Source organism: Etheostoma cragini, chromosome 4 (assembly GCF_013103735.1).
Source record: "Etheostoma cragini isolate CJK2018 chromosome 4, CSU_Ecrag_1.0, whole genome shotgun sequence".
Classification (NCBI taxonomy): Eukaryota; Metazoa; Chordata; class Actinopteri; order Perciformes; family Percidae; genus Etheostoma; species Etheostoma cragini.
This window is the reverse complement of record NC_048410.1, coordinates 2026968-2039328: the sequence shown is the minus strand read 5'-3', so window position 1 is coordinate 2039328 and position 12361 is coordinate 2026968. Positions and strand designations below refer to the sequence as shown.

General features: G+C 39.7%; 1 protein-coding gene and 1 long non-coding RNA gene across 4 annotated transcripts in view; one reads left to right on the top strand and one right to left on the bottom strand.

Moving 5' to 3' along the window:
* raly (RALY heterogeneous nuclear ribonucleoprotein) overlaps positions 1-12361 on the top strand; it is a 126798-nt gene that overhangs the window by 79458 nt on the left and 34979 nt on the right. For all 3 annotated transcript variants that reach the window (XM_034870214.1, XM_034870213.1, XM_034870215.1), the window contains 2 exons: positions 7415-7487; positions 11412-11459. In XM_034870214.1, coding sequence (XP_034726105.1) covers positions 7415-7487; positions 11412-11459 — 121 coding nt within the window. The remainder of the gene's footprint in view (positions 1-7414; positions 7488-11411; positions 11460-12361) is intronic.
* The window catches only part of LOC117943842, a 29348-nt gene that overhangs the window by 12519 nt on the left and 4468 nt on the right, over positions 1-12361 (bottom strand). Inside the window, exons 2-3 of the long non-coding RNA XR_004656446.1 lie at positions 6710-6775; positions 2017-2023 (exon numbers count right to left, since the gene is read on the bottom strand). This is a non-coding gene — a long non-coding RNA (uncharacterized LOC117943842). The remainder of the gene's footprint in view (positions 1-2016; positions 2024-6709; positions 6776-12361) is intronic.

Below are 12361 nucleotides of genomic sequence, written 5' to 3'. Positions count from 1 at the left end.
GGGGATAATATAATGTAAAATCTACCTTTTTTCTCTGTACCACTTAACTACCTGACTTTCTTTGTTCTCTTTACATGTTGCTTTCCTGCTCTTATTTTCTAGCTCTCCAGGTAATTGCAGCCCGTGTTTTTTACAGGGATGAGTAAGACACTTTTTGAACACATAGTCTTCTTGTTTTCAATCCGATACCGAAAAAAACAGTAAACGATACTTTTAAAACGATGCCGGTACCTAAATGGTGGCTGAATTGATCATTTTAAAAATAAATAACTTAATAAATTAAGAACTGCTTGTTTAAATTATTGTTAAAAATAACAATCACTAATGGTATTTCACCAGTAAATTACTGGTGAACGACTAAAAACAACCACTAGATGGGAAAAGGGTATTTTACAATAACTTTGAATGCACCGCGAGGCTGGCGAGGCGAGTTTCACGTAAATATACCAGCTTTGTTGTTTTTCTGACAACAGCAGCTGCAGACTGTTACGTCCTGGAATTCTCTGAAGTGAATTACTGTACAGTCGTACAGTTTAGCTGACATCATTTTAACCGTCTTTAATCCAGCTGCTAGCTAACAATAGGCTAACGTTACCTGCTGCCAAGTGTATTAAGTTCACCTTTATGTCACATGCATTGATGCTTTTGTTGCTTCTCACGTCCATTTAGGAGCATCAGAGGGCAGGGCAGGCGTTAAAGTTGCACCAAAATGAGGCACCAAAATCAGCGTTGTTATTCGGCATGCAGTGCCGTATTGGCACCGGGACTTGGTACCCAACCCTAAACTAACTTGGTGTTTTTGGTGTCTCTGACAGTTAAAGGCATGACATTGACAATTGTATTTTACAGCACTTAACAAAACCAGCATTATCAACAACCAGCTTCACATAAAAGAGTTGATATGAAGAAAATTCCTGAATTAGAAGAACTGCACTTCATCAATGCACAGAGAAACAGTATCATTGATCAGGCTAATGTTTGAGGAAAGTTCTTCCAACGGCAAAAACCTCCACCCTTTGGAACAGGGCTGTGTAACTTTGTCACATAGGTTATAGTGCCCCCTTTCATGTGCATTGTTCTTTACACTCTACTTACAGAGTGAACTGTTAAATACGGACAACAACACAAAGCAGTTTCACTATCTTGGGATAAACAATGGCTTAATGTCAACTGGCGGCCCACGGGCCAAACCCGGCCCGCCAGAGCGTCCCATCCGGTCCCCAGAATAATTCTGAAGTCAGGAATGGCCTTGTAAAGGGAAGAAGTATGTTTCTATATTTATTAATTTGTATATCAAATAAAAAAAATCCTTCTTAAAAGTAGCTTGTGACATACTGGTAGGCCTGTTTTCAATCAAAAATGACGATAAACGCGTTGCTCTCGTTAAACATCTTACATTGTTTTACATGCTAATTCTTTCACAATTGTCAAAAATTATCCTCCCCTGGGATTTGCTCACAATTGCGGTGTCTCAATAACAACCATCAACACAACAGAGAAGAACGTTGGTCTATATATCTATCTATCTATCTATCCATCTATCTATCCATCTATCCATCTAATGACAAATAAAAGCAACAGGCCTCAGTTATTAGAAATGTTACTATTTACATAAAAATAATGTAGCCTATGATCAAACAAATAAACCCAAATAATGTAAAACCAAGACAGTCCCCAAGTTAGTCCCAAGACTAAAATAACCAAGTGTGCTTAATGGGAGAGGTTCGATTTCTCCTTTTCTGACATCGGGCTCGACAGCTGTCAAGCTTATGTGCAAGCAGTCCTCCAAAAACTGGTTTGACAGTCTGCATTTTGACAGTGCGTTTTCATTTATTATTATTTTTATTATATTTTGAGAACACAGCTTCACAGGTGTGTGTTGATCTGAACATGGTGAGCACATACAGTACATGGCCTATATTTTCAGTGTGTAATACTCTTGGGGACAAGCCACCCAAAAGGCGCTCAAGCTTTCAGCACCACGGAGAGCAGCCTTCATGAACGGATCACACACACAGATCCCCTCACATCCCTGGAAATGGCAAAGTCATCAAATCTGGCAGCGAAACTTTCCCTCAGCTGTGTGATAAATGTCTTTATGTTCTGTGTGACCTTGCTGTGACCCGTCTTAAGAGTGCTAAATTGTAGCAGCCACCCTGACAATAAATCTTCGTCTAAAAGATACAGTTTGTTTCCAACGACATCACATTTTTCCACCATATTCACCATGTTTTGTTTTTTTTCATTTGTAGATTAAGAGGGTTCAAATGGGAAAATATGTCCATTACAACAGCAACGTTGCACATGTATTCTGTGTCTTGCATGATGCACAAGTGGTCAGCTGCCGCGTTTGATTGACTTTGCATTAAGAAAATTCACAACTTGATACGCGAGTGCTTTGCCCGCACTGAGCCAGAGAGTAAGAGATCATCAAATTAACAGGCTTCAGACTCCTGGACACATTTTTGGGAACAATGGTTGCTGCTTGAATTCCTCCTGATGAAGTTAATTATTTACACTGTTTTGTCCATGACCTCTTTCAGATCGCCACTTAATTTTAGCGCACAGCACACTTTGGTGAATGAGACAGTGAAGTGCGTTAATGCTGGGAGCAACAGCCTTAACCCTTGTGTTGTCTTCCCATCAACCTTCATCTTTTGGCGCTTTTTTCGAAGTTTTTGCTGTTTTTTTTCTACACTTAAAAAAAATAAATCATATCCACTCAACCTAATTTTGATGACATCATACAAAAACAATTAATTTCTTGTTTTTCATTCAGCGCTTATTCTCTATTTTTTGTGTCATTTTCCCCCCAACCAAAATTCAATGAAAGTAACCATTCATTTTACCTGAAGAACATAGCTAGGCATCCATGTTATTTTTAGGCAATATTGTTGAAAGAAAGCCAAGTTCCTGATATTAAAAATTTATAAAACGGGTACAATTTGACCCGAGGCCAACACAGGGGTTAATTCTGCGCACTAGTCCCCTGTTTCTGCCAAGGCCATGGAAGGAGCACCGTCTGTGACAACCAGGTTGACGTTTTAAATGAAAGTCCATGCTTTTGAAAAAAAGTCCTTCAGTTTACCAAAGATAATAGCGCCAGTGATCAGGCCCTCCAGTGGAATCAAGGCCAGAAGCTTCTCTTTGAAATCTTTGCCATCTAAATATCTGACAAAAACGCATATTTTGGAAATGTCAGTATTGTCGGTGGACTCATCAATAGCCAGCAATAGGCATCCGGCTTCTTTGATCTCGTCAATTACAAGTCGCTGGATGTCCTCTGAAAAAACATGGAAACGGCAGTTTTAGCAGACAGAGGTCTCTCTTAAAAGACACAATTATCCTGTGTGTGTATGTGTATGTACGCTGGCCAACAAGGGCAAACACATTGCAAACCAAAAACTTACAAACCTACAAAACAAATGCCAAAGAAACATAATAGCAATAATATATTTCTTAGGATACAATACTAATTTTATTTTATATTACTAGCATCTGGCCTTTACAGTGTCTGCAGAGAAATATTCTATATATTATATTATAAATTATAGTTGATGACCCCTGGCGTAAAGACTTTGATTGGGTCATTGGTTGAAATACTCGCTTTGGACAAATAAACAAAATATTTCCAGCGAGATACACACGTTTGCAGGTCAGTCACTATGCGGTGCAGTTTACGCCAATTGTTTTTAGAAATGCACAAATGCACAAATTATGATTTAATAAATGCACCAAACTGAGAAAAAATGTAAAATGTATGATTGTATTTCAGTGGAGACTTTTCCATGTTGATTTCACATAGCTAAAACAAACCTGAATGATTTAAATTAAAAGGCTACAACAAGCTGCACATCTGGCATGCCTATCATGGTGGAAATATGCAGCCCAGCATAGTTTTGGTGACCGAGGTCTCTGTACGACCTCAAACTCGTTTCGCAGCTTCCGCTCTGGGAGATCGCTGACGGACAAAATCCACGTCTTGTCCATGCGGGAAAAGGCTGCATGCACTTTGCTCAGCATAGCGGCAGGTCAGTTCTCATGTATGCAAGCCATTGACAGTTATAGGTTCTATAGTGCAACGCTGCCTCTTGCGCGTACAATGTGAATTGGCCCTCAAGCAGCCAGTGTTGAGACAACTAATGGTGCCCTGTGGCAGGTTATTCACTTAGGCTTGTATGTAGGAATGGAATCTACTGTACTGTACTGTACTTGCTCAGTCATAATTGAAGAGACTTGGCCTGTAACTGCTCGTTCAACTGCAGAGCGGACCGGCCACTGTAAAAATATACTACATATAATCAGTAGCACTGTAACACATACTAATATTGTGTATTATAGTAATATTAAATATTGTCATCATGCTAACTCTCATCACACTTAAAATTACCCAATAAACACTTAGGCTATGTAGATACTTAAGGTGAAAACACCGATAGCGATGTCGAACCTACTCTCATATATTGACAACAGCTTAGCAAACCTCTAATGAGAGCCGACAATTTACATTTGTTTTGATCAGCAAGAGTGGAGTGTGAAGTGTTTGTGGGCAGACAAATGACTTGCTGCTCAGTGAGACATTGGAAGAAGTCAATGAAGTATGTTTGTGAAGTCACTGAGGCGTATCGAGGTGTGTGTGTTTGTGTGGACTGTTTTTTTCCCCCCTAGGTCATAAAGGGGAGGGTCAATAACAGTTTGGGTTGGATGAGTGTGTGTGTGTGTGTGTGTGTGTGTGTGTGTGTGTGTGTGTGTGTGTGTCCTTCCTTGCAAACAACTGGACCTCTGCCATTTCCACACCTGGCTGCGGTCAGAGTTCTGGATCACTGCCACACACACACACACACACACACACACACACACACAATTCTGCTTCACGGTGAAGTTAACAGGCTTGAATCTTCAGCCTCTGGCTGCTGAAAAGTCACTTTCCCTCCTCATCCATCCATCCATCCGTCCTTTCATTATCCTCTCTCCTTCCTTTTGCTTCCCTCGATCTTCCAACATGTCTAAAGACATGGAGTTTCATCACCCTGCTTTATGTTTTAAGGATTTTCAAACACTAAGGAGTTCTTTTGACCCTGAATTTTGGAAAATACTGCATGGTTAAAAGGATTTGATGTGATTTTAAAAAAAAAAAGAGAGGTAGAGAAATGTTAAGTTTTTCTTCTTCCAATGTCTGCCAAAATTCAACGCCAGGCAGGTTAGGTAAACTGGATGCTGTCATAGTGTTCCCTGCCTCTCATCCAAAGCATGCTGGAAAAGGCTCCGGTCCCCAGAGACTCTTAGCAGGATAATGGGTTTAGAGAATGGACGGATGGATGAATCATAAGTTCATGGTTGTTTCCTTGTGTGTGCACAGAGGAGCTACTGTTTTAAGTTTCCACCCACATGTGCTGGGAAAAACACACAACAAATGAATCCTAGTAGTCCGTTGAACAAAGGAAACCATTAAGCAATAGACTAAAGAGAAGATGCCCAAGAGTGGTTCCCTGGGGGACTCCACATGTAATTTTTGGACAACGGGACATGTACCGATTAACACTCCCATCCTTTAAATAGGGTTCAAACCAATTTAAGACTTTGCCATTAACTCCAACCCAGCTCCCAAGTCTGTCTTACATTGCATTACATTGTGGTCGACCATGTCAAATGCAGCACTAAAATGTAATAATGTTAAGGATGAAAATTATGGACCCTTTGTTTAAAAAAACAAAATTTTCCTCATTAATCTTAATTTGCTGCAATTAAGATTGCATAGCTTTTTCCTCATTGTTTTTTTAGGGCCCATATTTTATAAATATTAAAACTACACAAAAACTGGGACATGTATTCATTTATTTTAGCATGTTTTGCAAGTTCCTTATCTGATTGGGCCCCTGGTACAGCGGCAACATAAACTACGGGTTCATCCACATTTTCAAGCAACAGCTCTTTAAGTAATTCAAGACATTTACTTTTAATGTGGTTATTTCTCCTTTACTTGTACATGATTTGAGTGTTTTTATTACTGCAAATAAGGGAGGAAAGCCACAAACAGTAGAGCTGGAAATTTGATTTCTTGCTTTTCTTCAGATTATTTATGCATGGCAAGTTGACAGGACAATATGGGCCCACTGAGAGCTGCCAACTCACTGCCAAAACAGCCAAAACAGCTGACTGTACTGACAACTGTCAGGGTGTGCACAGTCTAGAAAGGCTGAAGGTGTTTTAAAATGGCTCAACAGCTTCCTCTACTGGAGGTTACAAGGCAACACACCATCCACCTTTAGAGAGACTGTAGTTCCCCTACAATTACAAGTTATCTTCTTTCCACTTATGTTTTACCCCTGTGTTTTGTTAGGGCTCCTATGATATTTTACTAAATGAGTTTTTAAAGTGCCCATGTTATGCTCATTTCCAGGTTCACAATTGTATTTAAAGGGTTGTGACAGAATATATTTACATGGTTTACTTTGTAAAATAACACCATATTTTTGTTTACTGCACATTACTACTGCTCCTCTTTTTGTTGAGCTCTCTGTTTTAGCTACAGAGTGAGGCATCTCACTTCTGTTTCATCTTTGTTTGGAGTTGCACATGCACCAAGGGGATGAGCCTCTTTCAAGCCCTCACCTGCCATCAGCCTTCCATTGACTCCCATTCATTTTGACGTCACTTTGAAAACAAAATAACTTTACATCTGAAGCATTTAAAGACTCTATTTGTGTACCGGAAAAGTGCTTCTAATATTCTTGACTGGTCGCCGTCCAGAGCAACAGGATCTGTTGGACCATTTCTTTAACTGTCTATGATATGCGCAGTAGCTAGGTAGCTGGAAGCTAGCATTACAAGCGGTTAGCTATCTCGTTCTCAATGACAAAACACTGCTACAACACACACACGTTCAGCTTAATGTACAAAAGAAATTGCATAGAGCTACTGACATGTCCCTAATCTGCAGGTATTCCACGCAAAGTTGGAAGTGTGCCCTCGTTTAGAAAGATGTTCCCTGGTTAATCCTGTCTTGGACTGACCAAAGTTGGATAAACAGCCAGCTGATGTGGTATTGGCTAAAGTGGATAGCACACACCAAATATTTCAGCCAATGCCGTAGACAGGCCTGCCCATTCTGACCAGCTCACCTGGAAACTAAAAACAAGATACATTAAAAAACCTGTATCTCACTCACAACAGCATGGATGTTGTAGTTTATTCAAGATTGAATGCATGTGGAAGCTGCAGAGACACAAAATAACACCCCAAATCCCCCACAAAAAAGTTTCTTTCCATAACATGGGCACTTTAAGCTTGAAGGGATACTCATCTTTTTAAGTGGACGGTTAACCATGTGTGAGGGTTTTTAATCAATTTTCCTCATAACTGTAATTCAAATCAAAATTCAGATACTCTTCTTTTTCCTTTGCTTCTTTTTCAGATATCAACATGGCTGGAGAACCGAAGCCAAACAGATCCAAAAGCCTGAAGCGATCGGCAGCCTCTCTCTACAGGTACACACTGACATTTATTGGGTTGATTGATTGATAGCTGACTGTGTCACTATTCAGATCTTGGGGTATTTCGCTCTGCTAAACAAGGCCAGGACCTGTGTTAGAAGGCCAACAAGAGAATGTTACTGTGTACCAGAGGTGGGGTACTAGAGACGCACGACTTGACTCGAGTCTGAGTCGAGACGCCATTTTGAGGACTTGAGATTTGCTTGACTTAGATTGAGAAATGACTCGCCTTGACTTTGACTTTATTTTCAAGACTCGAGACTTGACTATGATTTGAGACAGATGACTTGAAAAGACCTTTTTTAAGGTATTGAGAAGCTACGTTTTGTTTTTGGAACATCTTTGTGCTATATGTGCTACCCTGCCAAGTTGCTAGGTAACCTTCCAGAGCGAGGCAGACCAGCATATGCAATCGTAGGAGGCAGTTGTCCTGGTAAGGGACTATGGACAAAATAGTGAAATTCGTATGTAAGGAGTTTGCTGGTGCTCGTAGTAAAAAAAGAACAGCGGTGTGCAAGGATTGCAACTTCAAAATCACAAACCCAGCAACCACAACATCTAACTTCCTCCGTCATTTCAAGCAACACAAACAAAGGTAGCTACGTGAATGTGTCTTATAGCTAACGGTAGCGGAAGTGTTTTGCGTGACTAGCTCGACTGGTATCAGGGACTCAACTCAACGTGCGTGATTCTCACCACCGTGACTTGAGACCTGCTTGGCTCTTTAAGGTTAAAACTTGAGACCTGCTTGTGACTTAAAAGTTAAAACTTGAGACCCGCATGTGACTTAAAGGTTAAAACTTGAGACCCGCTTGTGACTTAAAGGTTAAAACTTGAGACCCACTTGTGACTTCAAAGTTAAAACTTGAGACCCGCTTGTGACTTAAAGGTTAAAACTTGAGACCCGCTTGTGACTTAAAGGTTAAAACTTGAGACCCGCTTGTGACTTAAAGGTTAAAACTTGAGACCCGCTTGCAACTTAAAGGTTAAAACTTGAGACCCGCTTGTGACTTACCCGCTTCTGACTTAAAAGTTAAAACTTGAGACCCGCTTGTGACTTAAAGGTTAAAACTTGAGACCCGCCTGTGACTTAAAGGTTAAAACTTGAGACCCGCTTGTGACTTAAAGGTTAAAACTTGAGACCCGCTTGTGACTTACCCGCTTCTGACTTAAAAGTTAAACTTGAGACCCGCTTGTGACTTAAAAGTTAAAACTTGAGACCCGCTTGTGACTTAAAAGTTAAAACTTGAGACCCACTTGTGACTTAAAAGTTAAAACTTGAGACCCGCTTGTGACTTAAAAGTTAAAACTTGAGACCCGCTTGTGACTTAAAGGTTAAAACTTGCAACCCACTTGTGTCTTGCATGTGTGACTTACTCCCACATCTGCTATAGACCCATAAATGCATTGACCACAAAAACCAAAGCAGGTGCTCATGTGGGACTGAAATCAAAACCACTTTAAAAACCACTTCAAGGCTTTAAAACCACCTACACAGGATAACAACACCCTGAAGAACGCGAAGGCCGAGACCTGTAGGTGTTTTATTAACAACAACAGCCTGAAGTATTCAACTTCTATTTTTAACATGTCAGCCATCTTCAGTTAAAGACTGTTTAACTTTTGCATGAGTATTTACCCTTGCCTTTTTTATTGTAGAGGTATAATATTTCAGATGTTTTACCTTTTTTGCATCATCTATTTCAATGAATTCTTTTCTGGTAGTTATCAGGTTCTTTTTTCCCTTGCATTGAAAAACTGTGGTGAGTCACACTACCTTAAATAGTTGCTAAATCTGAACTTTTAGTCCTGTAATTGTTTGAAAACTGGTTCAGAAGCTTTCATGACTGACACAGGTAATATATTTGGCAGTATTAAATATCAGTATTGAGACTGCCAAAGGTGTACTACTCCAAACCCTTTTAAAATAAAAATGAAGACACAAGTGGCTTGCACTCGTGTACAAATTAGTACAAGTATGCTCTTATGTGTAAAGGTGGTGGAGAAGATTTTAGAAACCAATATTAAGACTATCAGAAGTTATAAAACAGTCCGAAAACAATAGCATCTCATAAAAAGTCTTAAGCAGTTGTTTCAAAAACAATACCTAAACATGTTAAAGCTGCAATAGTCCAGGGCCAGCACCACCAAATGGAGCCTTGGGGTCCAAACCTGAATCAAGTGATTGTTCTGTCCAGACGTTTTTCTTCTTTCTGTTGGTTTTCTGACTGCAGCTAATCTAGTACGGCAATAGCTTTACATGAACGGGCCAATAAAATAAATTTTTAGGATGGTTTGCTAAAGAGAGAGAAATGTGAGAAAGATGACGAGGGAGAGCAACTGACCTTCTTCTCTGTGCCACTGTGTTCCCCGGTCTAACAAACACATCTTGACCTTATTTCGACTGACTAACAGTTTTGAGTCAGCTTTCTCCACTTTAAAAAAATTATCAAAACCAAGTGCCTAATAAGGCTCAACAGCAAGCATCTCCATAATGATAAACAATAATGATTTATTCTTTAATAATCCTGCAAGGGAAGTTACATTTTTTTGTCTGTTTTGTTATTATACACCTTCCACACAGACCTGAGTAACACATGCTCAGTACCTATACATGCACTAATGGAGAGACGTCAGAGTGGGGGGGCTGCAGCTGTCACTGGCTTTGCTCAAGAGCACCTTGGCACCAACAGTCCACCACCATACTTTGGTCCATGTGGGGACCAGCGGCCCTCCAGTTCCCACCCTAACCCCCTACAGACTGAGCTACTGCTAATGTCTTTTTCAAGTAATTCCAAAGTGATCCAGTCTGCGGCGATATTTGCCACTCTGCGTACTCCTTTGGCATAATTTTTCAAAGCGCTTGGTCGGGACCCTAAGCATCACTTCTTGACCCATGCACCACCCAACCTGCCTCCTTATGTATATGTTGGCCCTTTTGTACTACTAGCTATGAGTGTTGCTCTTCATGCTCCATCAGTATTTGACTAGTTGGGAGTGAGAACAAAACAATGAAATAAAAGTACTTTAAAGCTGCAGTTAGCTGACCATATCTTCAGGGTTTGTCACTATTAATTCAATTTCAGTTCAATTTTATTTATAGTGTCAAATCATGACAATAGTTATCTCAAGACACATTACAGCAGGTCTAGACATATCCACTCTATAATTTACATAGACCCAGCAATTCCAACAATTCAAGCAAGCATTTGGTGCAAAAGTGGCGAGGAAAAACGTCCTTTTAGGCAGAAACCTGGGACAGACCGAGGCTCTTGGTGGGCGACCAACCGCTAGCGCCGTTGGGACACAGAGGCACTGATAAAGATGTAGAGAAATATGATTCATAATGATTACAGCAGTTGGTATGATACACAGGGGCAATTATAGTAACAATGAAGATAGTGGAACCATGACTATAAATAATAACGTCAACTAGAGATGTACCAATTACAACTTTTTAGGCCAGTTCCAATTCTGATTTTGGCTTGCCGATACTGATTTAATATTTTCTAACCACTTTAAGCATACACAAATATTTATTTTCTGTATATTTATTTGTTTTGCAGAGAACATAGAACATTTTTTGAACAGATAATCAATGCCTATAAAATAGAACTAGATAAAGTACTCTAAAGTGCAGTGTTATGGACGAACATTTTCCTTCTTTTCACATCCAACATGACTAAACAAATTCAGTTTCTGTTGCCAGGTTTTATTTGTCATAATTATTTCTCTCTTTCTGTCCCTTGGGGATGAAATAGAGTATTTAGTGGCTTTTTGCCTCCGCCACACAGTTGGTTTTGTAATTATTGCCTTTTTTTATCTATTTTTCACAATTGTATGGAAAAATATAAGCTTCAAAACCATAGCATTGCATTATTGTTTTGTCACTATGTGCCTTTTGTGCTTTCCTCCCAGTGGCTATGAGTTTGACTATGATTACTACAGAGAAGACTTCTATGACAGGTAAGAGAATGGATGGTAATTGGGGTTTATATTCATCAAGCGTGTCTTTAAAAATAACCAAAGATGATGATTGATCTCAAGCTAGAAATTATAATGCTGAAAACCTTTTTCTTTCATCAATTTTGGTGCTTTAAGTGAGAGTTTGTGAACGTGTCTGTTAGTTGACAAAGGACAAACAGTTACAGGTTCAAAGGTTTAACAGGTTTAATATCCTGTGTGTCTGTCGCTGATGCTGTGCACCTGTAACCCAGTAGTAGTAGTAGTAGTAGTAGTAGTAGTATTATGTTCTCTATACACAACAGTAGTAATAGTAGTGTGTTCCCTGTGTACAGCAGTAGTTAGCCCTGTCAAGTAAAGGGTAAACAGAAACATAGTTTTGGCCAATTGGAAGTGGATGTGCCAGGATTAGGCGTCACCTTTTGACCTTTTTGGATCTGTCGGAGGGAGAGCAGTAGTGGTTGGAAAGTTTGACATTGGTAGTCCCCAGAGAAGATGTTAGTAACTTCATGGCACGGATTAGAATCCAAATTTAAAAAGGTAAACCTCTAAAATTCCTTAGGACATTGTGTCCAAATGGTCGTTATTACTGTAACTTATAGTGTCAGGTTTAGTTCCATCATAGTGTTAATAGTGACTAAAAACGTAAGTAGACGTTGTTCAGTCCTTCCTGGATTTTGCTGACTTCTTTTGAGATTGTTGCGGCACAAAATGTCTGATGTTGCAGGAGCATTTGTAAAAAATTGCGATAAAAGTTCCGATAAAAGTTGTCTCTTCCGCAACAGAGTAAGTTGCAAAAAACGTTGTGTATAGTTTTTTTGTATAGTTCTATAAAAATAAAAAAAATTAACTTCTGTGTGTGTGTGTGTATGTGTGTGTGTGTGTGTGTGTGGGGGGGGGGGGGG